The 25,742-nt window shown below is 39.9% G+C and overlaps 1 protein-coding gene across 3 annotated transcripts; it reads right to left on the bottom strand.

The window, feature by feature from the left end:
• Positions 1-5,136: 5,136 nt before the first annotated feature.
• Positions 5,137-13,156, bottom strand: TAC1 (tachykinin precursor 1). Of its 3 annotated transcripts, none has more exons than XM_047849462.1 (7): positions 13,066-13,156; positions 12,540-12,671; positions 11,380-11,476; positions 10,873-10,917; positions 10,372-10,395; positions 8,771-8,824; positions 5,137-5,628 (listed from the first exon to the last, which is right to left on the bottom strand). In XM_047849462.1, the coding sequence occupies exons 2-7, from the start codon at positions 12,660-12,662 to the stop codon at positions 5,579-5,581; spliced, it is 393 nt and encodes a 130-aa protein (XP_047705418.1). In that variant the 5' UTR covers positions 12,663-12,671; positions 13,066-13,156; the 3' UTR covers positions 5,137-5,578. The 3 variants fall into 3 exon arrangements, with proteins under 3 accessions (XP_047705418.1, XP_047705417.1, XP_047705419.1); XM_047849461.1 differs by lacking the exon at positions 13,066-13,156 and adding an exon at positions 12,802-12,868; XM_047849463.1 differs by lacking the exons at positions 10,873-10,917; positions 13,066-13,156 and adding an exon at positions 12,802-12,868.
• Between the last annotated feature and the right edge of the window lie 12,586 nt (positions 13,157-25,742).

Below are 25,742 nucleotides of genomic sequence, written 5' to 3'. Positions count from 1 at the left end.
CTATAGCCATTTTCCTGCCAATGTCAAGTTTTACCTTCTGTTTCTTTTTTCTTAAATATAGATTTGCAAAGTTTTACCTTAAAACTTTTTTTTCTTTGGAAAAAAATTGATCAAGCTTACCATTTTGTGTTTGTTCTTATAGTTTTTGTTTTATTACTATCTGGTTTAATCTCAATTCCTTCACTCTGTCTTCAGTGGACTTATTTTGTTGTTCTCTTTAGTGTCTTTTGGTGAAATCTTTTTCATTAGATTTCAACCCCTTTTATTTGGGGAAAAATTCATTTATGGCCATAAATTTCTTCCTGAGAATTTCTCTGGTTCCATACCCAGGTTTTGATATAGAGGCCATGCATGTTTTGCAAAAAACTAGTTCACATAGCAGGCCTGAGACTGTTACACTTGACAAGTCCTGCCTGCAAGATTGGCCCTTGGCTGGTGTCGGGCAACTTGACTGGTAAATTCAATCCTTCGCTGATATTAGAACTTTTCCCATATGATAGGATAGCTCACTATGCCTAAACATTTGCTTTCCTTATGGGAGTCTGAGGGTGCCTATGTGACCAGACATCTATACTCCCCCAGCTAATTCTCATGTTGACATCTTATGGAGTTTTATTTCCAGATGGTTTATTTAACACACATACAAATTTCATTTTAGCAATGTTGTTTCATATGATTTCTTTGTTGCCATGTTTTTTTGTTTTTTTGTTTTTTTTTTTTCAACGTTTATTTATTTTTGGGACAGAGAGAGACAGAGCATGAACGGGGGAGGGGCAGAGAGAGAGGGAGACACAGAATCGGAAACAGGCTCCAGGCTCTGAGCCATCAGCCCAGAGCCCGACGCAGGGCTCGAACTCCCGGACCGCGAGATCGTGACCTGGCTGAAGTCGGACGCTTAACCGACTGTGCCACCCAGGCGCCCCTGTTGCCATGTTTTTTACTCATTACTCCCTCTCTTATTTATTTTTCTTCATGCTAAAATAATATCCTGGGGTCATTCTTTCAAAGAATGTGGATAGTAAGCTTTCTAAGGTCTGATATGTTTGAAAATGTCCTTGATTCATGAAAGAAGCTAAATGGCTGAATTTATTCTCCTGATTCTAGCAAGATCTAGTCCTTACCTCTTCCTCCTCACCACTCCTACTAAATCCAGACTATCTAACAGCTGCTAAAATTTTAGCTCCACTCTCACAGTCCCCAAATCCTGTCCCCTGACTAATGCAGCCTAAGTTCCCCATACCTTCTGAGAACTGGAACAGTGAACAATTCTTAGAATATAACAGAACTTTGACCCTCATCAGTTTAACATAGAAATTCTTTAGGCTGTCTGCTCTCCAGCAGAACAGCTATCTTGAATTTTTCTGTTGTGATGATTTTAATGTAAGCTAACAGATTTTAGTTGGTTTTTCTTCTTTTACAAGTTCATTCTCATTTTTAAAGGATAGTTTGACCAAGTATTTTTTTTCCTTAAGAAGTTTTAGATTTTGTTACCTTATCTCATGGCACCCAGTGTTGCTGATGAGAAGTCCATTTTCTGCAGCAGTATAGTTCCCTATTCTGGGGTTGGCCCCTTTTTTTGCAGCCTCTGTGATTCCCTGCAAGGGCCATGTCTTGTCAGTGTGGCCCCTTGTGTGCTTTCTTTCTCAAGGATCACATAATTTCTGGTCCACCAAAAGTCCTTACTCTGCTTTTCACAAATCACAATGTACTTACTCTTTTAAAATATAACAAAAAATCATAATGACTTGGTCTTAAGAGGGGAGATTTCAGCATGTGCTCCGATTAAAATATTATTTTTATTTGTTTGGGTAAGTCCCTATGAAACTATATTCCAAGGGAAAACAACTGGGTGTCCAGAGGAAGACTCATTTTTACTTTATACTTTTCTCTATTTGAACTTCAACTTATTGTTTCTGTTTTTGGATTCACAATAATGGCATATATAACCCATTGGATGTCATTTTATTATCTACCTCTAAATGCACCCATCAGCTTTTCCCACCTGCTCTGGTGCCCTATCTATGCTGCTTACTGGTGTGGGCTACATCAAGGTCACCTAGCCCTCTGTTTCCAGTTGGGTTTGCCTAATAGGTGAGTGAGGTTGGGGTATTTATTCCCTGGCCTTTCCACCCTCTTCCCCCACTACATACCTGACTACCCTGTGTTGGTTCTGCCCTCCTACTGAAGACAGCAGCTGCCAGGTGCTCCTCTGCACACAGAGACCCTCATTTCCTCCTCTTGATCCTTTAGGCCTGGGGTAGCAGTGGCTCCTAAGGGTGCCAGCCTGGAGACCCACATTCCATTGCTGGCTTCTCTACACCCTGCTGACAGCTTTGTAATTAGTCCCTTCATTAAATTCTCCTCAAATTACTCAGCTTGAGTATCATTTGTTTTTGCCCTCATTCCTGACCCAAACCAAAACCAGAAAACAAAAAACCAAAGCAATAAAGTATTTAGGTAACTTAATTATATAGATTCATCTTCTTGCTGTTTCATAACAGAATAAAATATTTAAGAAAGAAGAAAGGTGAAGAAAACTTATTTTCATCAAAGGAACCATGCCACAGAGGGAAAGTAATAGTAAATATTTCATGAGTATACACGTAAAGCTGAACTTCCTCTCCCTTTCCTTCCCGACAAGTGTTGTCGGGTGTCTGGGCCTGGAGGGAAAGCAGGCGTGGATGAATTCTTGCTGATGCAGGTCCTTCTGCAGTACTGTGGGATCCTGCTGCGGAGACTTATAGACGCTCAGAGGTGAAACAGGCCATGGGGACCATCTAGCACAACAATGAACAGCACAGAGCATTGCAGTTTGTGATACAACCTTAGATTTAATTTGCGTAGCAAGTATATAAAAACCACCCCATGCTGGTGCTTCTTCAGTGTGCTCTTAAAAAAACATTCCAGGGGCGCCTGGGTGGCGCAGTCGGTTAAGCGTCCGACTTCAGCCAGGTCACGATCTCGCGGTCCGTGAGTTCGAGCCCCGCGTCAGGCTCTGGGCTGATGGCTCAGAACCTGGAGCCTGTTTCCGATTCTGTGTCTCCCTCTCTCTCTGCCCCTCCCCCGTTCATGCTCTGTCTCTCTCTGTCCCAAAAATAAATAAACGTTGAAAAAAACATTCCAGTTGCTAAAAAACGGTGCTAATTTTCCCGCTGGCTTTTGGGAGAGTAGCTAACAATGGCAACAGGTAACATTCACTAAATACTTGGCTGTGGGCTGGAGACTATGCTCCAAACTTTATAGGTATCATGTTCCACAGCCCTCACCTAAGCTCCACAGAGGATACCATCCACTGCATCCTAGTGTATGATAGTGGCAGGTACTAGCATTAATCCAGCATTAATCCAATTCTGATGAGGATCATGAGGCAGAAAGAAGTTAAGGGGCTTGCCCATCATCACATGGCCATTCAACTGATGGAGCCAGGATCCAAACTTGAGCGGTTCAAGCCCCACGCTCATCCATTGTATCGTTCCTTCCTGGTAGAGTATGCAGAAATAAATATGTATATATCATGCAGGCATATTGTTTTGTGCCTAAGAATATACCAGATATCCTGTTCTATGTCACTAAACACATAATGCCATTTTAAATCATGGCAGAACAGTTGTATCAATATACCAATTTGCTTAATCAATCTCATTGTTAGATTTTAATTTGTTCCTCTCCTTCTCCTTGATAATCCCTTTGTAGTACTTACTCCTCTCATTATACTCTCTGACCCCACGATCTCCTTGAGCTTCATATCATCTGTAAATTGATGCTGATAATACTTCTCTCATTGAGTGATTATATATGATAGCTATTATTATATATTGCAATTATTTTTTAATTTTTTGAGAGAGCACACCCGAGTGGGGGGAGGGGCAAAGAGGGAGGGAAACACAGGATCTGAAGCAGGCTCCAGGCTCCGAGCTGTCAGCACAGAGCCTGAGGCAGGGACTGAACTCACAAAGGCATGACAAAGAGGTCATGACCTGAGCGGAAGTCAGATGCCCAGCTGACTAAGCCACCCAGGCTCCCCAGCAATTATTATTAAATAGAATGTTAAACATTACTATCGGGGAGTGGGCTCTAGATGACGCCAATTTTCTCCATTTTGCTTATTATTTATAATTTGTAATATTTCAATGTATTGTGTAACAGGAAATGAGTTTGTTAAAGACAAATTTTTCATTTAAAAATATAAAGGTTAAAATACACTTTAGCTCTCCTGTCCCACAAATGGTTTTAACATTGATCAACAACAGTCACTAATCCAGGCTAAAATCATGGAGTTTTATGTCACCAAACATTGCTACTCCTGAGTCATCGTCCCACTTGTCAATATCCCACACTCTCTATGCAATCAGAAAACGATTCCAACGACACTTACCAATCCTTCCCCTTAAATAAATACACAAAAGCCTTGCTCTGATTGCTCTGTATTTATTCCTGATACACATGCTTCTGCTAGAGTGTTTTAGGTGCTGGCAATTCACAGGACTCCTTAGAAATGCTAGAAAGTTGCTCTTGTCTTTGTTAACAGGAGTGATGCTGTATTCTCAATCAGTCCCCTATTTTTCCATATCATCTTTGGATGACCTTTGTGAGAATTTGGTATCTTAATTCTAGTAAGAATCACACACGGATGCATTTATACCTGAGCTCCAAGCAGGGCTTAAATGGGCTGCTGACGAAATAACCAGTGGAATGCATCTTTAAGACAGATTATTATCCTATCTGTAAAAGGGAATCATAGGCATGTATAAACAGAACTTATCCTTTACTGTTTGGATTACAAAATGTAATTGTTTTCCTCGTGAATGATCTCATGCCAAATGACTGAGCTGCCAACAACAACAACAACAAACAAACAGCATTTGTGTGTGTGTGTGTGTGTGTGTGTGTGTGTGTGTATGTGAGAGGGAAACATTATATTGTAGTAATTTTCCACAAGAGAAACTTGGTTGCTTTATGTTTCACCATGTAGCAGCCAAAATAGCTTCAAACAGATTTCATCTACTAAAAGAAAGTTTGCTGGTTTGAGAATTATTAATGAAAGAATAAAACCCAATCTTCAAGGTAATTTTTCTTTTATTTAAAATGTTAACTCACAACGCATTATACAATGAAGTGAAGACCTTAGAATCACATTAAAACTTTAAAAACATCTCTATATAGTCACAACACATGAAACATGCTGCAGGGATACAGTTTTATACCAAATCTTAGTACATTTCCACCATGAAAACAGATGAAGCACAAGCCTGTCTGTGAGTTTCTTTTCCTTTAGCAGTGGCTGACGTGCCTGCTTCCAAGAAACAAAAATGACTTCTTTCTCTGAAGACTGTATTTCACTTTCATTGAACACTGTGCCTTGTTGAGAAATTACCACTGGCTTCTATGTCTGAGGGAGTCCTATTAGAATTCTAACACACTTTCACAACACATATTGGCACGATATGAAAAACAGTTTTTTGAGTTTTCAACTCAAAACAATTGTTATTAAATAATTATTCCTCATAGTGCATGTCTCATTTTACCTTTCACTGGCCACTGACACAAATGAAGCTCAATAAATTACACATTAGCTGGTTTATTTACGTCTTCTTTCATAATCCTGCATCGCACGCCTTTCGTAAGCCACTGAGAACAAAGAGAACGTAGAGAGTTTTTTAAGAGGATTCACTGAGGTAAATAAACTTCAAGACATAGGGGAATTTAATAAAAATTCATGACTTTCCCCCCTCAACTGAAGTATTTCTAGGAATTTTATTTGCATGTCCTCCAATCTTGCTTCAGTCTCCATCCTGACTGGAAGTGTTCTAACCACAGAATTCTTGGTTGTTCAGCTTATCTGCCATATACTTTGTGCCCCCAAAGCACATTCCCACAATCTGTTGCAGTGTTACTCCCCAACAACTTTCTTAAGTAGGGGCAGGCCCCTTGGTGATTTATAGAATGGATAATTCCTCAAGTACAGGAATAGAAATAGTAGCAGGATAAAAGCAAAATGTGAGACTTCTATTCTAGGACAGAGTCAACAAACTACAGGTCATGGGACAAATCCAGCCCACCACCTTTTCTTGAAAATAACATCTTGGGGCGCCTGGGTGACTCAGTTGGTTAAGTGTCCAACTTCAGCTCAGGTCATGATCTCACAGCTTGTGGGTTTGAGCCCTGCATTGGGGTCTGGGCTGACAGCTCGGAGCCTAGGGCCTGCCTCCGATTCTGTCTCCCTCTTCCTCTCCCTCTGCCCCTCCCCGATTTGCGCTCTGTCTCTCTCTCAAAAATAAACAAACATTAAAACAGTTTTTTTTTAAATAAAGAAAAGAATGTCTTACTGGAACATGGCCACACCCATGTACTATGGCTACTTTAGTATTTTATTGACAGATATGAGTAGTTGCTACGGAGACTGCACAGCTCACAAAATCTGAAATATTGCTATCGGACTCTTTACAGAAAAAGTTTGTGGATCCCTGTTATAGGAGTACCTAATGCTGTGAGGGTCTCCTGTCTTGTGGATACCTTCCAGTGATGGACTGTCCTTGTTCATTGTCAGTAGGTAGGGCAATTGTGCCACCCACATACAACACAGTTTAACTTACCTCCTAGCAGCCTAATGGCCTGTGAAAGATTAATCAATGCTCCAAAGGTACTTATCGTATGGCTAGCAAGTAATTTTAATACTCTATCTGGACTTTAAAAAAAGCCAGAATTATACTATATTACATATTATGTTAAATTATATGCAATTTCAAGGAGGTCTGCAGTTGTCAGAGAAGGAAAAGTCCATTTCTCATCCTGCTTTGTTTGTATAAGGAGAAGGAGGAAGAGGAGGGCAAGCCCAAGTTCAGTTCCTGACAAGCTTCAGGTAACAGGATCTGACCCTCAGGGAAGTGAGGTGAAATAATGCAAACTAACCAAAGACTCATTAGCGTCAGCTGGAACATAATAGCCTCTTCCCCGGAAGCAGAATTTTTTTTACCTGGTCCTTGAACTCTCCACAACTATATGAGCAGTGGCCATCTTCACTGGCCACTGACACAAATGAAGTGTCAACACATTTGTGAACAATTGTTCACAAAAATATGAACAATTTTTGTGTTCATAAGCTAATGAGGCGTTCTCTACAAAGCAGGGCTCTAGATTTCTCAGATTGTCAGAGGGGTCTGTGACCACAAAAGGCTAAGAATCAGATGTCTGCAGAACACAATCACAACCTTGCCTCAGCTGGTCATATGAAAAGATCTCTGAGTGTAGGTTACATTTTTGCCCATTTTTCCCTTTTACATTTTCTTAACTGAAATGGAGGAGTGAAGATTTAGTCATAAATTGATTCTGATTCATTCTAGTGATTCTATTTATCTGTAATTATATGATTACCCTACCTACATTTGAAAGCATTTGCTCTGTGTAAATTGCGCAATATCTGTATTATTTGGAAAGTTAACCATGTTCTGATACCTGTATTAATTCTGGAAATAGATAGCTGGTGACTAATAGGATTATCAAGAAGACCACAGTTGTATAAGAGCTGGTGTACATTTCTGCTACAAGTAAAGCCAGGGGGGTTTAAATTTACATTCCATTTCCAAAAGCTAGAGGATAGCATGTGGTAAGATAATTTCAAGCTTTTCATTAGGCACATTGTTAACTTCTTTAAAATTTTAACTTGAGCAGCCCCAAAATTACTGACACAGGTATACGAATGTCATATCTAGATTTGGAAGGTACGGAACCCATAGTAGGGATACATCACTTTCACATGAATTTTTCAGATAATTATGCCAGCACTTCTTAGTTACAGATTTTCTAAAAACTTGCAATATTCTAAATGATTGAGTCATGCAGTTGCTTTCTAATTAATTACTTGATTAGTACTATAATTCTCTTTCCACTGAACGTAAAATAGTTTGAATAGCTTTCCTAAGGAACCTAATGATTATAAAAGCTGAATGTGCTTTACAAAAAAATCAGTCTCTATGAAAAGGATATAGGAATTACTTCACATTGAAAAATGGTATGGTGAGTGGGTTTTCAGATCTACGTATGAGGCCTTTTCACAGAAGACAAACTAAAGAGAGGCAAGGAAATATGCAGCCTTTATGGTAAGTGAAAGACTTATCCGAGATTAAACTGGGTTAAGAGAACTGTGGCATCCCTTCACGCTCAGTTTTGCAGCCGGAAGGGATCGCAGCCCTGCAGGGTGGCTTGATCATGTTCCTTTTTGAAGGCACTGGAATGGACTAGGTCATTCTCATACTCTCAAACATCCATCAGGATGTTTCGAGTTTGAGACTTTACAACTTCATAAAGAGCAAGTGATCTGCATAAATGGAAATAGTGTTTTGTTTATGTTGTGCTGAAAGACTGCCGGATGTAGTGTGTTCTAAGACTTTCAAATTACCTTGGTAGTAAGTGAAACCTGGTCTTATTTCACCACATACCCTTCCTCTCTTAGTTCAGTGAAGTTAAGTGTGGCTGATGTAACAAATATAAGGGGAAGAGTAGTAGACTAGCCCAAGGATTCAGGTTAAGTAAGGATTACGTGGGAAAGATGCTGGGAAGGCTGATGGTTTGAGAAAGATCGATGCATCCTGGGTGATATTAGCTTAATCAGCTACAAATCCATGCCTGGACTTATTTATTGCAGTTACATTTTTTTCATCACAAATACTCATTTTGAATTTATTATGCCTTTTTAGTACTTTGAAAATTAAGCTTTAGAAAAAAAATATAGATTTAAGATATTGTCTATTTTCAGTCATGGTTTTATACATACCAGAATTTAAAGCTCTTTTGCCCATTAGTCCAACAAAGGAATCTGTTTTATGCCCTGGAAAAATACATTTAGGGGTATTTCAATATGTAGATCTTCGAGGAAATCAACGGTTAAAACTCGTACCGAAGAAAAGCAAGCTTTTGAACATATGCCTATATAATAAATACATAACCATTTCAAGTTTTGGGGAGACTGAAGAAATGATGATTCCTAATAAGTCTTACAAATGACATTAAACAATACAAAAGAAAGCATTTTTCTTAATTCTATGTGTAAATATTAGCAAGTACACTTTATTCATATTACATTCTATCTGCTCATATATGTTTTAAATATTGTCGCTATTTAAGCTAGCTTTGACTTTTAGGGGGTTAACTTCACAAACAGAAATATCCAAGTAGATGTCCTCGTGTCTCTGACTACGTTGTTATTTCTCAGGAGCTGAACCTTAGTTGAGTAGATCCTTGCACCTGATGATTATAAACTTCTAGAAGGTCACTATTTCTATTTTGTTGGATTTTAAAAAATGCTCCTTTTGGAAAAGTGTGTTTTCACACTAATAGAGCACATTTATTTTCATTATATAGAATTTTGCTATATACAATTCCCTTCAAAGTCAAATCTTTACAATGTAAATAGGAATAAGATTTATTTTCAATCATAAAGCTTTCGGGAAAGCTTACTATTTCAACTTTAGTGGCAAAAGGTCTCGTGGTTTAAACTGTATTATTTGAGAATAGGACTGCTGTTTAAATGTGACCTCCTCTGCCAACCAGTGAACCCAAGTCCAAGTAGGAGATGTGAGTGGACCCTGGGGTAAGTGAGTAGGATTGCGATGGACCCGGGGGGACTTCCTGTCAACTTGAGCTCTACTAACTGGAAAACTAAGATCTAATGAACGTCAAGTGCCACAAGTCTGCTATCTCCACTGTCCTATGAAGTGTTTCCCTGAACTTTGATAGATCGATTATGGGATCAAAAAACTGCATTTCTAGCTCTCTTTACTATGGATTCTCTACTCGTTCACTCGATCCTCTCAATTGGCTGCTGGATGACCCTAATACATGATGTCCTCAGGAGACCTAGCAGACTGAAATGTTAGGAGATGCCTATAAATGCTTATTGTTTTTGTTTTTGCAGTGGAGGTGGTAAGGGATGGGAGAGGGTGTGTGTGAAAGGAGAGGACTCTGTTGTGGATTTTTACCCCTGGACTGAAATTCTTATCTAAAACTAACAATTTATAGGAGTTAAAGGACTTCTTCTTGTTTTTTTTTTTTGTTTGTTTGTTTTTTTTGCAGCTTAAACAACAATAAACATTTATTATCTCACAGTTTCCATGGATAAGGAATTCAGCAACAGGTTAGGTAGGAGTTAAAAGGATTTTTAACATAATGCATCATTTTGGTAAGTAGCCAGGTCTAAAAAACAGCTTTGAACAAACCTATTCTGGATATAATTAATAGGAGTCTCCCCCCTTCTAATACCGTCTTCATTAAAAATACTAAGTCCTAAGTTATTACAGAAGATATAAAATGAAATTCAATCTAATTTACCTTTGCATTGGTAAATGTCAAAATTATTCAAAATAATTAGAAACTTACTTTTATGAGAGATCTGGCCATGCCCTAGAAGAAAGAAAGGCCAAGTTAGCAGAGCAACAGATTTGTTTTAAAGACGCTACATTTTTAAAAGAGAATTATAAAATGTTGATTTTTAAAATACCTAACATTTCCCATTCATGTACTATCCTGAGGAATATAGCAGAACCATAAATGCTAACCAAATTGTTAATGATAAAAACAGAATAGCAACCAAAAATATTCCAAAGGGAGTATTTTTGAGGGCCTTCTATGGGCCAGATTCAAACCCAGAACTATTAGGCCCCTGAAGCCTAACAGTAACTGTTAGGCCACACCACCTGTTTTCATATAAGAACCATATCTCCGGGCGGGACTACTATTTGACATTCAGAGATGGATACAAGTCTATAGTTTTATTAAACAGGTATGACCAAGAATCTATTTCAGCCCATAAAAGACTTTCTTCACTTTTCCTACATGTGCATTCACATTAGTAAAATAAAGATTTATAGAAATGTTTACCATAAAGAGCCTTTAACAGGGCCACTTGTTTTTCAATTGAGGAATCTGACAAAAGATGAATTGACATTAACTATTTGCACGTTCCACTGATGTGACAAATAAAAGGTAACAATATTTCTATCACGAGACATGAGGCACCTGAATCTAATCTAACCCCAATGGTCTAAAATGGGTTTCCACAGGCAGTTAGACCCCCTGGAGGCCCCGCGCCTTCCACTTTGTCATTTTGGATCTTCAGTCAAGGCAGAGCTCAGCTAAGGCTGGTCCCCGTTCTTGATTTGGGTCACTCTAATTGTGTGAGGCACGCGCAAACGATCTCTCCCTCCCTCCGCGGACTGGTGTGTGTGTTGGTGGGTGAAGGCCAGAGTCGCTCCTCGGGGATATATCCATTTTAGGATGGAAACTTCTACTCAAAGAGCAAGAGAGACTGGGAGCTCTGAGAAGCCGCGACGGGGAGAGAGGGCGACTGCTCAGAGAGACAGAGAGAGGGATGGCTGCCCATCTCACCAGCATCCCGTTTGCCCATTAATCCGAAGAACTGCTGAGGCTTGGGTCTCCGGGCGATTCTCTGCAGAAGATGCTCAAAGGGCTCGGGCAGCTCCTCCTGGGGGCGGACGCACAGACAAACGAGCGTGTAGGCAACCAGCGCGTGGCGCCGGGAAACCCGAGTCATTCCACTGGTGAGCGCCAGCCTTGGGAGAAGCTCGGCTGCGGGCACCACCGCCGCCAGGGCCCGGAAGCTCGCCCCACAGGAAGGCGAGAGGAGGCCCGGCTTCCCCTCGCCGGGGCGGAGTGGGGTCCTAGCCAGGGAGCTCCCTTCCTACACCCCTCCCGGCGGAACTCGGTTCTAGCGGCGCCTCCACCCCCCAGCCCCGCCCCCGATGGTTAGCAGGCGGCGCGGCATCCCCCAGCTCTGCACGCTTTCCGCTTTTTGCTCCTAGCTTGGAGACCCCCCCGCTCATCTGTCGCGCGGCCACCTGACTTTCTCTGGACTCTGGCGCGGGCTTTGGAGACGCCTGACCGCCCTAAACGCACACAGGTGTGTGGCGGGAGTGGGGAGGGAATGACAACGCTTTACTGGAGACCTGCACCGCGAGACTTTTACTGTTCCCTCGAGGCGCGCCCCCTTGCAGGAATAGCTTGCGAGCCCAGTAAAGGAAAACTTGCGGCTCCGTCCTCGGGTCAGCAAAATAAAAGTCAAGGCTGGAAGCTACCTTCCCACCCACCCCGCCCTTCGAAGCCCCCAGCAACTTGCCCTTTGCCCCTGCTTCTACCAGCGTTGGGCGCGCCCCCTTCTGCAGCTGCCCAGCCGTTTCCAAACGCCCGGTCCTTGCAGCTAGACTGGAGTCCCCGAAATCTCCGTTACCCCAGGATGAAACCTTGTGAGGTTTTCAGCCTTATGAGGACCCCCCTCCCCCCGGGAGTTCCCGAGACCCGACGGCGCAGACCCCGGGAGGAAACTTGGGATCCTGGGCACAAAAATCTCGTGCGGGCCCCAGGGAATGGCATTCCTTTACACCCACCCCCCCCTCCCCTCCCCGCGCGCCTCCACCGCCTCTGGTAGCGGTCACGGTGTCTTCCAGGCTAACTAGAATGTTATCGCAGGGGAAGTGATGGCCCCCTAGACCCGGAAAAACGGCGCGTGCCGGCTGGAGACCCGTTCTTACCTTGATCTGGTCGCTGTCGGACCAGTCGGACCAATAATTCAGATCATCGTTATCTCCGATTTCTTCTGCGAACAGTTGAGTGGAGATGAGAAAAAAGACGGCCAAGGCCACGATGATTTTCATGTTGGATTTCTGGGAATTGTGGGGAAGAAAAAAATGTACATATTGGGGATGGTTATCCAAGAGTTTGGGCAGCATAATTTCTGGTCCCACAGCCAAATCAGGGCCGATTGAGCCGAGGGATAAAAAGCCTAAAGGATACCTTGTACGCCTTAGGAAAGATAATCATGCCCCAAAGCTTCTCAAATCCCCTTCTCCCTGGAACCCGACTCCTTCCGCCCCAGACCTACCGATCCGTACCATCAAGCCAGCAGGCTCTGCAGGTGGGTAACAATGAGGGGCTTTGGCGTTTGGGATACCCGTCGCCCCGCTGTCCCCCCGCAGTCCTCCCATTGTCCCTAGCTCCAGCGGCCCATCCAGCGTGGCCAGCCGCCACCTCGGAGCGATGCGCGGCGCGGGCACTTACTGCGGCGGGCAGGCCCGAAGGATTCCTGTGGCTGCTCTGAGCGCACGCGGGGCGCTCTGCGCTCTCGGTCTCCGAGGTGGTGGTGGAGGCAGCGGCGCGCTCTTTTGCCCGCTCGGTGCCGCGCGGTATTTATCTGAGCCCCGACGAGCCCCGAGGCCCACGTGACACGCTCCCCACGCGACTTTCTGCTCAATATTTAATTAACCGCCTCCTCTCCTTTCGCTTGCGTCTGATTGAGAGTTTCCGAGACGGTAACCCGTCGGTGCCCATAACATCTGGACCCAATTGGGTTCGAAATGACGCAACTTTGGGAAAATCGAGATCTCGCCATCCAATCCCGAGCGGCCCGTCTTCTTCCGTCTGCAGAGCTGACGCCCCCTCCCCTCTCCTTCGGAACGAGGTTCCATGACACCTGAGATTACTCATCAAAATTGAGCAAAGTGACTCATTCCTCGGACTTCCGTAACTTTTTTGTCCCTTGAGACGTCAGGATAAGTTGCACTTTTAAGGATGGCCAAATAACTTAAGGTATTAAGATATTGTCGTCGGAAATTATGCTAAGAAGAGCATTTCAAATGGAAGGAAAAGGCTTTTTTTCCCCCTTCTATCTCATCTGCAGTGTCTTAAGTGTTTCTGAGATATAGTATCTTCTATGAGCAGAGCATCCTTCTCCCAAACCAGATAGAATACTGGCGTTTCTCCAGCATTACAAAAGGATTTTCAGTCCCATAGCATTTCAGAGGATGGAAAGCAGATGTATTTTACATTTTGGAGAAAGGAGAATTTAAACGTGGCGATACACGTAGAACTTTTGTATCAGTGCCATCCTAGGATATCTTTTGTTCCAAGCTAGCAAAATCCTCTTCCTTCACACATCCAGGAACAGGGGTTGGAAGAGGACGTTTTCTGTTCTCTCCTACACTTTCTCGCTGAAGACTAAGACACCGGCGAGACCGTGTACAGGATCCTTACTGGATGTCATTAAAGGATTCTACAGATCATCCACTGATTTCTCCTGTATATGAGAATAAGTGTAATGAAGATGCTAACTGGATGGTCATTAACAATATGAAACTATTAGACAAATAACGTCTGTACAGAAATCACAGCTTTCCATGAGTCCATGGTTTCACCTTGCAGACACATTTCTTTCATCTCTAAACGAATCAAATGAGGTATCTTGGGTGCAGCTGTTTTCTCCTCTTTGCTAAGTAAGTATTACATTTTTCAATTAATTCTGATGTGTTTAGTATACCGCATAAAGGAGATAACATTTTTTTGCAATTCACTTAAGTCAGTAATGTTTTTTCCTCTCATATTTGCTGTTCTTTCTTAAATAGTCCTGAATTTTGAAATTCCCACATCTCTATCTCATTTCTTTACAGCCATCCTCACAGGGTGAGGCATTCTATTTTTGTATTTATAACTTCTTATGTGGGAAATTATATACAAAAGTAGAGAGAATCATTCACTTGAAACCACTTGCAAGTTTTACGGACAAGCCTTTCCTATTTCCCCTCCACTCAGATTATTTTAAAGCAAATTCCAGATATCATTTCAATGGTGAATATTTCAACATGTCTATAAAGATGGTAAGGATTAAAAAATATAAAAGCAGAACCGTGCCATTATTCCACCTAAAAATAATATCAAATAAGTCCTTATTACATTAAATATCTGGTTAATGTTCAAGTATCCCTCATTGTTTCATAAACCCCTCCTCCACAGAGTTTAATAGTTGAAATCAGAATTGTGATGAAGTCCATACACTGAAATTGGTTCACTTATTTCTTAAATGTACCCTAACCAATAGCTCTCCTCTCCCCATCACTGCTCCCTTCTTGTAGTTTATGGATAAAACTGGTCAGTAAAGTGTACTACATTCTGGAGTTTGCTGATTGCCTCCTGATGGTTTCTTTTACCTTGTTCCTCTGTCCTCTTTCCTGTTAATTGGTAATGGTACCTAGAAGCTTCATCCTATGTGGGTTCAGGTTTTCTGACAAGACCATGTGTTGTTACGAAATGCATGATATCTGGCTGTTCCTCCCTTTGAGATGTTAGCAGATATTGATGATCATTTTCTAGATCCATTAATTCATTAGTACTTTCAAAATAGTCTTATTCTGATTTTGTCATTGATTCTTAATTTATTAGCTAGACTATTTCTTCCATATAAAGAGCAACTTTTTTCTCAACAACTATTTAATTACTCTAAGAGCTGATATAGCAAACATGGGATAAATGCTTAATTACTTCCCTTTGCCAATTTTTAAAATAATGATTTAGTAAGTTAACACATTCGTATGTGGCCTCCTCTCCCCAAATTTAGGATTATTATGACTTCGTGGACTTAAACACATTTGAAGTATTTCACTCCTTTGAAGAAGGATAGAAGGAAGCCTTCTAATTGATGCTTAGATTATCCCAATTCTTGGCCAGCAGGACTTTTCAAAATTGGCTCCTGAAGCTTTTGATATGCCTTTAATGGGCTTTAATGGCTTTTTGTTTTTTCGTCTGACAAGATATTTCACGTTTACCTTTTATATTTCCTGTCTCAGACCTGCAATTTGCATTTTAGGAGGTCTTGTTTCCTTTGAATTAGAAATGATAATTAGAGATTATAATCTGGGCATTATGGGTGCACATCGCCACAGAGTTCTTCATTGTTTCAAGATCTTTTCAATGAATAGAGCTGAAAATGTGTAAGTGGGTGTGGGTGTATATAAAATTGTGAATGAACGTATGCTGACACTTTCTATCCAAATCAGGACACTCTACGGTCTTCCCTTGCACCTTTTCTTCCATGCCAAAAAGTCCCAGTTCCCAGTGACATCAATATGATTACTCATTTGCTTTATCTCAATACACAATGCCAACATAATTAACAGTACCATTATTGGAAGCAGATCAAGAGTGTTTATTTACAATTCCTTTTGTCCTTAGGATATACCACATTAGGTCTGTTCAGTAAACTTACAGTGTTTTAAAGTCACTTAAAAGTTTTTTCTCTGTATGGTTATGCTACCAACTTTTATACACATGGTTCATTTGCTCATTTTGCTCTTGAGTTTTAGGGATTGCTTTTTATGTTTTATTTAACATTATGTAAAATACATATTCCAAATGCAAACATTCAAAACATAATGTATTCAAAGGAATGTAGTTTCACTCCCAGCCCCTCTGTTTCCTTCTTTACTGTTACTTTTTAGGCTCTCAGTTTATCCTTTTATTATTACTGTTATTGTGGTTATTTTAATATAAGCAGATATGTATTTATATCCCTCTCCAGCTTGTAAAATTCCATACCTAAAGGGCGGCATTTTAGATTAATTTTTTGTTTCTTTCTTTGTTGATGACGTGGTATATGAGGTAACAATAAGGACAGCTTTTTCTTCACAATTTCTTCCCTGTTGGCTCTTTCATAGGATTGAGTAATAAACAATAATGAGATAGACAAGTGGTCAAAGAACTCATTACTCACTTTTTCCATGTCATTCATTAATTGCTAACTTAGTGTTCCTGGTAAGATCATGCACTTACTGACATGCTTTCTCCTTGAACATTGCAGGGTTTGGGATACTTACATTCTTTATTTGTTTCATTTGAGATATTTATGCTCTTTATGTGCTTTATTTCCCAGAGCATCAACTTTGTGAAAATATACATATTAATAAAATACATATGTATGAGAAGTAGAATGGTGGAAAAGTAAGTAGTTAGTAAATCATTATTTATGTTTGTAAATTAAAAGCTTACAGAAAAGTACAAAGAAAAAATTGCTATCACTCAATTTTATCATAACCTAGAATGAACCACTGGTAACATCTTGATATACTGCTCACAATTTTTAAAGGGAAGAGAGTTGCCTGTTTGTTTTGAAAAATAAGACGTGATGTACTCTTTATAAGGAATAAAGCAATGCAGAAAAGTTCAATAATATATTTTTTAAAAAATTACTCAAAACTCAGAAATTGCCACCCTACGCATTGAAAGAACATCATTATGAGTGTTGCTCTAGGCATATTATTATCAATCGAAGAATAGAGCAGTAGGTGAGTAAAAGTTATGAAAATAGGATTGGACCCTTACAAGTATTTTTAATGACAGGTAGTAATTTATATTTTATTTGTCTTAAGTAAAAGTCAAAACAAAAGTGAAAAATTTCTTCACAAGATACTTTTTTATATAAAAGAATCTATTAATGTTCAAAAACAAGATTTAGGAATAAACGTTAGAGGCTAGCATGTAATACTTAAAACAATAGATATTCAGACAATATCTATTTATTCTCTGTTTTGAAAGATGAGGGCATTAACTTCCTCCCATTACCCCTTCCCCCCACCTCCCAATTTTCGTGGTTATACAATTATTTGAATATTATTGAGGTTTATAACATTCACATTTAATTTTACTACCATATTTCCATTAGTTGTCTACTGTTCATTCTATATTTAAACAAATTCATTGTTCATCACGAGCCTTTTAACCTAGCTTTGCCTTTCTTGTTTATTTTTCATCTCTGATTCGGCTGGATATCATTGTCAAGCACATTATTTTCCTTAAGAAGAAAACAGGCATACTGCATTCCTTGAGTTCTTTCATGCTAGCATATATCTGTCAGGGGTTTCTGAGCTCGAACAACATCTTGATTAGTTAAAGTATTTTAAAATTTCGCTTCATTTTCCCAGGACTTTGTGGATATTGCTCCATTGCCTCGGGTATCCTGGAGAATTCTGAGGTGGGACAGTTTTTCCCCTTGCTTGTATGTGTTTTGCGTTTTTGCTTGAATATCTGAGAAAGTCTTTCTTTATACTTGACATTCAATAGTTCAGTTAGGATATGCCTTGTTGATCATCTTACATCTAGTTTTCTTGGAGTATCATGAACTGTTTTGGTTTTGCAGATTATTCTCTTTATTTTAGGGAAATTCTATTTCATTATGTCTGTGAACATATTACTGAGGTGGAAATTCCACTTCAAGAATATTATGGGCAGGGCACCTGGGTGGCTCAGTCTGTTCAGAGTCTGACTCTTGATTTTGGGTCAAGTCATGATCTCACGGTTCATGGGATAGAGCCCCACATCTCTCACTGCACTCACTGACGTGTGCTCTTTTTCTCTCTCTGAAAATAAACTTAACAACAACAAAAAGAATATTATGATCTTTTTCTTTGTGTCCTGATATATATTTATTTATATATATTTATGTAATATTGTAAGACAAATAATATTTCATTCCTCTAATATTTTTCTGATTTGCTTTAATTCTTTGCCCTTTTCATCTGCATTCACTTAGATTGTCTGAACTCTTTCTTCTTTGTGTCAGTAGTTCACTTTTGTCTATACTATTCTTGCTGTTTCTAATTTACTTATTATTTCCATAATCGTGTTGTATAGTCTCCAGTTTCTTCTCAGAGACTAGTAATTTCCTTTTTTGTCTCATTTGATTGCTTTATTATTTTGTTGGTATGCTCTTATTTTATTGTATTCATGCTCTTATGAAGATGTTCTTAGTATGAAGTAATTGAGGGAATGTCCTTCTGTTTCCGGAGTTACGTTTTCTTCTAGGTCGGTGGTAAAATGCATGAGTTTTGAGCGAGTGCTACCAATTTTAATGCTGGCTTAGCCACTTGCTAGCCATGTGGCCTTGGACAAGTTACTGAAGCACTCCCTGCCTCAATTTTCTAATCTGTCAAACAGGATAATAAATAGTACTTATCTCATGAGGTTGCTGTGGGAATTGAATGAGTAAATACCTGTGAACTATAAAGGCCAGTGCCTAGCTCATGCAATGAATGTTAACTATTATTATTACTCTAGGTGGCTATGTGTGTGTTTATCAACGGTTAATTTTATGTGTCAACTTCGCTAGGCTATGTTGCCCAGTTGTTTGGACAAACACCACTCCAAATGTTGCCATGAAAGTATTTTTAGATGTAATGAATATTTAAATCTGTAGCCTTTGGGTAGAGCCATTACAATCTCCACTATATGGGTGGGATTCATGTAAGCAGTTGAAGGTTTTAAAAGAAAGAAGCTGAGGCCCTTCAAGAAAGGAAATTCTTGCCTCCGGATTGCCTTTACTCTCAAGACATCAGTTTCTTGCTGTATTTCCAGCCTGCCAACCTACCTTGCAGATTTTAGATTTGTGAACCCCCACAACTGTGTGAGCTAATTCCTTAAAATCCTTAATTGATTCTTTAAAATCAATCTCTGTCTCCTTCTCCACACGAGCACACGCCTTCACCCTCACCCCATACCTCCTGTTGGTTCTGTTTCTCTGGAGAATCCTCATACAGTGTATAGTATATTTGCACAGTTTCTGGGACATTCTCTCCATCTTGATGTTGCTTGGGTGGCTCTGGACAAAGTGAAAGTGGAGTGCTACGTAACTCTGTTCCTATAATATTGCAGATATTTTTCCTACTGATGACTAGGAATTTTGTGTTCTGCTCGCTCTTCTTAGCCTGAGGGAATGACAAAGGCTGGGAAGTTTGGATGAGGTGGAGTGCAATCTGAGTACCTAGACTGCTCTTTCCCCTGAGATTTTGTTTTTAATTTTTTTTTACATTTACTTATTTTTGAGAGACAGAGTGAGACAAAGTGAGGTGGGGGAAGGGCAGAGAGAGAGGGAGACACAGGATTGAAAGCAGGCTCCAGGCTCTGAGCTGTCAGCACAGAGCCCGATGTGGGGCTCGAACCCACAGACAGTGAGATCATGACCTGAGCCGAAGTCGGATGCTCAACCGACTGAGCCACCCAGGCGCCCCTCCCCTGAGATTTTGTGCAATGTCTTATTCCATATCCATTCCCTGTTTGGAGGGTCTGCTCCTTTCTTGTGAGGGGCCCTCTTGGACTTTGATTTCTGTGTGACCTAGGAGCCCCCCTGCTCTCCCCTTGAAGAGTCAGCTCTGTTCTCTTTCCTGGCTTCATGAGTTTCTGTCAGCCACTTATGTGCCTTCCATTTTGAAAGAAAAAAAATCTTCTCAGCTTTCTTCTCTCCATGCGTAACATCACTGAGAATTCTGGGAATTTTGTCAATTTACCAATAAACTTTTGGAAGGTGATGGTGAGGTGGGCAGGACAGGGGCTCTGTGGAGCCAGGTAGTGGTGGGCTTCTCTGATTTCCTGCAGGATTTTCCATTTCTTTCACTGGCTACAGATTCTTGAAGATTATGGCAATAATTAGATTGTGACTCTTGCTTTGTTTGGCTCCTGATTATGTTTTTTTTTTCCTTGGGATTAACAATTTTCCCTTTATTTTGTAGGTGTTAGAGTCTAGAATAGTACCATGTTCATGTTCTCTAACTAGTGTCTGTGGAATTGTTGGATATCGTCTACAGACCAAGTGGGTACATTAGTTCTTTACTGTTTTGTGGCCCCAGATTCCAGTACTTTAGAAAATCCTCTGAAACACAACTATTGTTGCAAGTGTTACATTGGAAGACTATGTTGTCTGCAGGCAAAGTCCCTGCCCTCCTCCCTACACATTCGCTTGCCTTTTACATGTTATGTACCTGGAAAGTCTTGCTGTTATGATCACTTCTCTTTTCGTATTGCCTCATCAGAATTCTAACTTGCTCTATCAATTTTAGCTGTATATTTTTATTTGAGCACACTCATGTCAATCACTAAACATCCTCCTAGTCTACCTTGTTACCTGGTCTGAGTTATTACGCATTTGCCACTGAATGAGAAGAGACACCACTATAGAGGCAAAGGTAGGATTACAAGGTTCTGTACCATCTGAGGCAGGACAGAAGGGATTTTAAGCACTTTCCACAAAACCAGCTAATATAATCATGGTTTTATCAGGGAACGCTAATCCCCTGTGTCTGAATCTGTTACTACTGCTTTCTATGTTTCATGATGCTGCTTCTTCAGAAAGTCTTTGTGCTGCCATCCCTTTGTCCAGAAAGCCACTGCTTATGGGAAACTCATCTTAGTTCCTGGAATAAAGTAAAAACTAAGCATGCTACTGGGAAAAGGACATAATATTTCAACCCTCCAACCTTTTTTAGATATCATAAGAAGAATTAATTAAATAAACATTTATTTAATATTTGCTATTTGCCAAACAAATATGGTGCTGGGAATACAGAGATGAATGAGTCAGTTTTTGCCTCAGCAGGGTTCAAGGAAGTCAGGGAGGAAGGGCATATAACAGATGCTGTAACAGAGCAGTTAGCACTGTATTATGAGACATGGAGTGGAATTTTCTCAGATTGGAGAGTATGGAGAGAAAAAGAACACCTTAAGCAAAGGCAGCGAGTTAAGAGTATGCATTGGATATCCATCAAGAAGCCAGAATCAAGGTAGCAAATGTTGGAGGGGGCTAGGGATTGGAAAGGGTAGAACAAGATGAGGTCAACTGACATCAACTCTTTGTTCAGGGTACGTATCAAAAAATTCTACTAGCAAGCAAAGATAACTTGCTCTGGAAGAAGTACAAAAGTCACAGCTGTTGTTTTTCACGTAATAAATGCCTAGTCTAGGTTGTTCTAGACTAGTAATAAACTTCTAGTCATAGGTGGTTCTAGAATCAAAAGATTAGGGGTTGTGGTCTTTTGAACTACTGATATATAGTTAAGATAACAAACAGTCTTTAAAAATATTTAATAAATGTGTTTTCCTTCCATTGCTTCTGGGTGCAATTAAGAAATTCATATTGTATACACTTGCCAAAAGACTGAAGATAATCTCCTCATTCAACATGACTCTGCACTCTTAAAATAACAAGCCAGACTAAGAAGTATACTGAAAATACTCCTGATCAAATAACAGTTTGACTAAACTGGATCCTTAAAGTTCAAAAATTCAATTGAAATTAGGTGCAGCCAGCCCAACTGTCTTAGCAAAATGGTAAGTTTGTACATGTCATAGGAACACTAATTCAAAATCAGGAAATAAATTATTTCAGACTAGATTCATAATGAAAATATTCACATTTAGATTCATTGGATACCCTGAAACACGGAAGTTTATTTTTCAAAATCAAACTGAGAAATCCAGTTGTGGAGCCATACCTTAATCATTTCTTTCTCTAGGCAGTAGTGTAATAGTTAATGTAGCAGGCAATTGACTTTGACCTCTTTGCCAGCAGAGAGTATAGTCCATACTGGAACTTTTCTTTCTTGATTATCCCAGTCCTGAGACCACCTTGCCGTTTGGTATCAGTAGCCGCTCTAATGACACTGCTTCCATTAGTGTCTCTGGTAAATGGGTGTTGGACTTGGGCTGTCTGGTTCCAGAGTCCATGCCATTAGCTCTTATCTGCCATGCTGTCTGTACTGCTGTAGAGTGGATCTCACTAAGGTACTTTGTGTTTGGGTAGGGGATGTCTAAGGGAACCACTCATCATCTATTCCTGTTTTCCAAGCTCTATTTCTGAATCAAGTCAAGTCACTGTAAAACGCATTATTTGGATTCCATTGCTCCTACTTTCTGTGAAAATACCATCACAGGTGTACAGTAGAATGTCTTCAATTTTAATTTGGTATTTGGATATAAAATACAAGTTTTTGACATGAAAAATCATTTTTTGCTTATTTTATTAAATAGCTATTATGGTATAGTTTATTATAGTCCTAATGTTCCTTATATGAAAGGCTAGGAGATCTATTTCAAAAAAATTTTTTTTAATGTTTTATTTACTTTTGAGACAGAGAGAGACAGAGCATGAGCAGGGGAGGAGCAGAGAGAGAGGGAGACACAGAATCTGAAGCAGGCTCCAGGCTCTGAGCTGTCAGCACAGAGCCTGACACGGGGCTTGAACTCACAAACCACGAGATCATGACCTGAGCTGAAGTTGGACGCTACACCAGCTGAGCCACCCAGGCGCCCCAAGACTAGGACATATATTTATAATTCAGTGTATGATTTTATACACAGTGTAAAATTCAGTATATCTCCCCCAGAAAGCTGATATGTCTCCTTATAGCAATTGGAAGCTATATAATCCAACAATTTTCACCCGCTTCCACTTGTTTTTATTCTGTTTATCTTAGCTGTCAGAGAACTCAGAGCTAATTTTTGGTCTCAGTCATACTAACTTCTTAGTCTAGTCTAGCTTAATTACTCAACATTTGCCTTAAAAATTTGGCACTTATGTTTATGATTTAATGTTTAAAAGTATTTTGTATTCAGGGGAGACTGGGTGTCTCAGTCGGCTGAGTGTCTGACTTCAGCTCAGGTCATGATCTTCCAGTTTGTGGGTTCGAGCTCTGCATCAGACTCTGTCCAAACAGCTTAGAGCCTGAAGTCTGCTTTGAATTCTGTGTCTCCCTCTGTCTCTGCCTCTCCCCTGCTTTCGCTCTCTCTCTTTCAAAAATAAATAAACACTAAAAAAATTTTTAAGTGTTTTGTATTGTTTATGTTATTTAGTTGTGAATAATAATTACTCTCAAATTATATATTTTATATATATGGGCTATATTTATTTATTTAAAAAAAATTTTTTTTTTCAACGTTCATTTATTTTTGGGACAGAGAGAGACAGAGCATGAACAGGGGAGGGGCAGAGAGAGAGGGAGACACAGAATCGGAAACAGGCTCCAGGCTCTGAGCCATCAGCCCAGAGCCTGACGCGGGGCTCGAACTCCCGGACCGCGAGATCGTGACCTGGCTGAAGTCGGACGCTTAACCGACTGCGCCACCCAGGCGCCCCGTATATTTATTTAAATATAAAAATAAACAAATAAATAAATCAATCTCTCCAACCAAAAGACTTCTTGAGTTTATATTTCTTACCATTTCTAATACTAATAACCCTGGACCTACTCTTCATTATCTTTCTATGAGATTTCAGTAATTTATTAACAATTTCCCCCAACTCCTGACACATTTGTCTCTGTACCCAATGCAACACTGTTTATAGCACAAACTCTGGTTATGCTTTTCTGCTCTTCAAAATTCTTCAGTAACTTTCTGTATTTTACTAAGACAAATCAATCTCCTTAGCTCATTACGTAAGATATTTTCTTTTGGAACAGCTTCAGGAGAATAGGTGTTAACTCTTTAAATGTTTGGTAGAATTACCGTCCGGCCCTGGACTCTTGTTTTTTGGGAGATTTTTGATTACTAATTTGATTTATTTACCGGTTATGGGTGTATTCAAATTTTCTATTTCTTCCTGTTTCAGTTTTGGTAGTTTATATGTTTCTAGGAATTTGTCCATTTCTTCCAGATTCCTCATTTTATTGGCATATAATTGCTCATAACATTCTCTTATTATTGTTTGTATTTCTTCAGTGTTGGTTGTGATCTCTCCTTTTCATTCTTTTTTTAAAAGTTTTTTTTAATGTTTATTTATTTCTGAGTCAGAGACAGAGCATGAGTGGGGGAGGGGCAGAGAGCGAGGGAGACACACAATCCGACGCAGGCTCCAGGCTCTGAGCTGTCAGCACAGAGCCCGATGCAGGGCTCGAACCCACAAACCGTGAGATCATGACCTGAGCTGAAGTCGGTCGCTCAACCGACTGAGCCACCCACGCGCCCTCTCCTCTTTCATTCTTGATTTTACTTATTTGGGTCCTTTCCCTTTTCATTTTGATCAAACTTGCTAGGGGTTTATCAGTTTTGTTAACTCTTTGAAAGAACCAGCTCCTGGTTTCATTGATCTGTTCTACTGGTTTTTTTTGTTTCGATAGCATTGATTTCTGCTCTAATCTTTATTGTTTCCTGTCTTCTGCTGGTTTTGGATTTTGTTTGCTGTTCTTTTTCCAGCTGTTTGAGGTGTAAGGTTAGGTTGTGTATCTAAGACCTTTTTTCCTTCTTTAGGAAGGCCTGGATTGCTATATACTTTCCTCTTATGACCACCTTTGCTGCGTCCCAGAGGTTTTGGGCTGTGGTGTTATCATTTTCGTTGGCTTCTATGTACTTTTTAATTTCTTCTTTAATTTCTTGGTTAGCCCATTCATTCTTTAGTAGGATGTTCTTTAGTCTCCAACTCTTTGTTATCTTTCCAAATTTTTTCTTGTGGTTGATTTCGAGTTTCATAGTGTTGTGGTCTGAAAACACACATGGTATGATCTTGATCTTTTTGTACTTGTTGAGGGCTGATTTGTGTCCCGTATGTGATCTATTCTGGAGAATGTTCCATGTACACTTGAGAAGAATGTGTATTCTGCTTTAGGATGAAATGTTCTGAATATATCTGTTAAGTCCATCTGGTCCAGTGTGTCATTAAAAGCCATTATTTCCTTGTTGATTGTTAACTGATCTGTGCATTGTTGTAAGTGGGGTATTGAAGTCCCCTACTATTATGGTATTATTATCAAGGAGTTTCTTTATGTTTGTGATTAATTGATTTATATATTTGGGTGCTCTCACGTTTGGAACATAAATGTTTACAATTGTGAGGTCTTCTTGGTGGATAAACTTCTTAATTATGGCATAATGCCCTTCTTCATCTTTTGTTACAGGTTTTAAAATCTAGATTGTCTGATATAAGTATGGCTACTCTGGCTTTCTTTGGATGACCACTGGCATGATAGATGGTTCTCCATCCCCTTATTTTCAATCTGAAGGTGTCTTTAGGTCTAAAATGGGTCTTGTTAACATCATATAGATGGATCTTGTTTTCTTATCCATTCTGTTACCCTGTGTCTTTTGATTGGAGTGTTTAGATCATTGATGTTTAACATGAGTACTGAAAGATATGAATTTATTGCCTGTAG

Source organism: Prionailurus viverrinus, chromosome A2 (genome assembly GCF_022837055.1).
Source record: "Prionailurus viverrinus isolate Anna chromosome A2, UM_Priviv_1.0, whole genome shotgun sequence".
Lineage (NCBI taxonomy): Eukaryota > Metazoa > Chordata > Mammalia > Carnivora > Felidae > Prionailurus > Prionailurus viverrinus.
The sequence above is the reverse complement of the archived record's forward strand: the minus strand, read 5'-3'. Positions and strand labels throughout refer to the sequence as shown.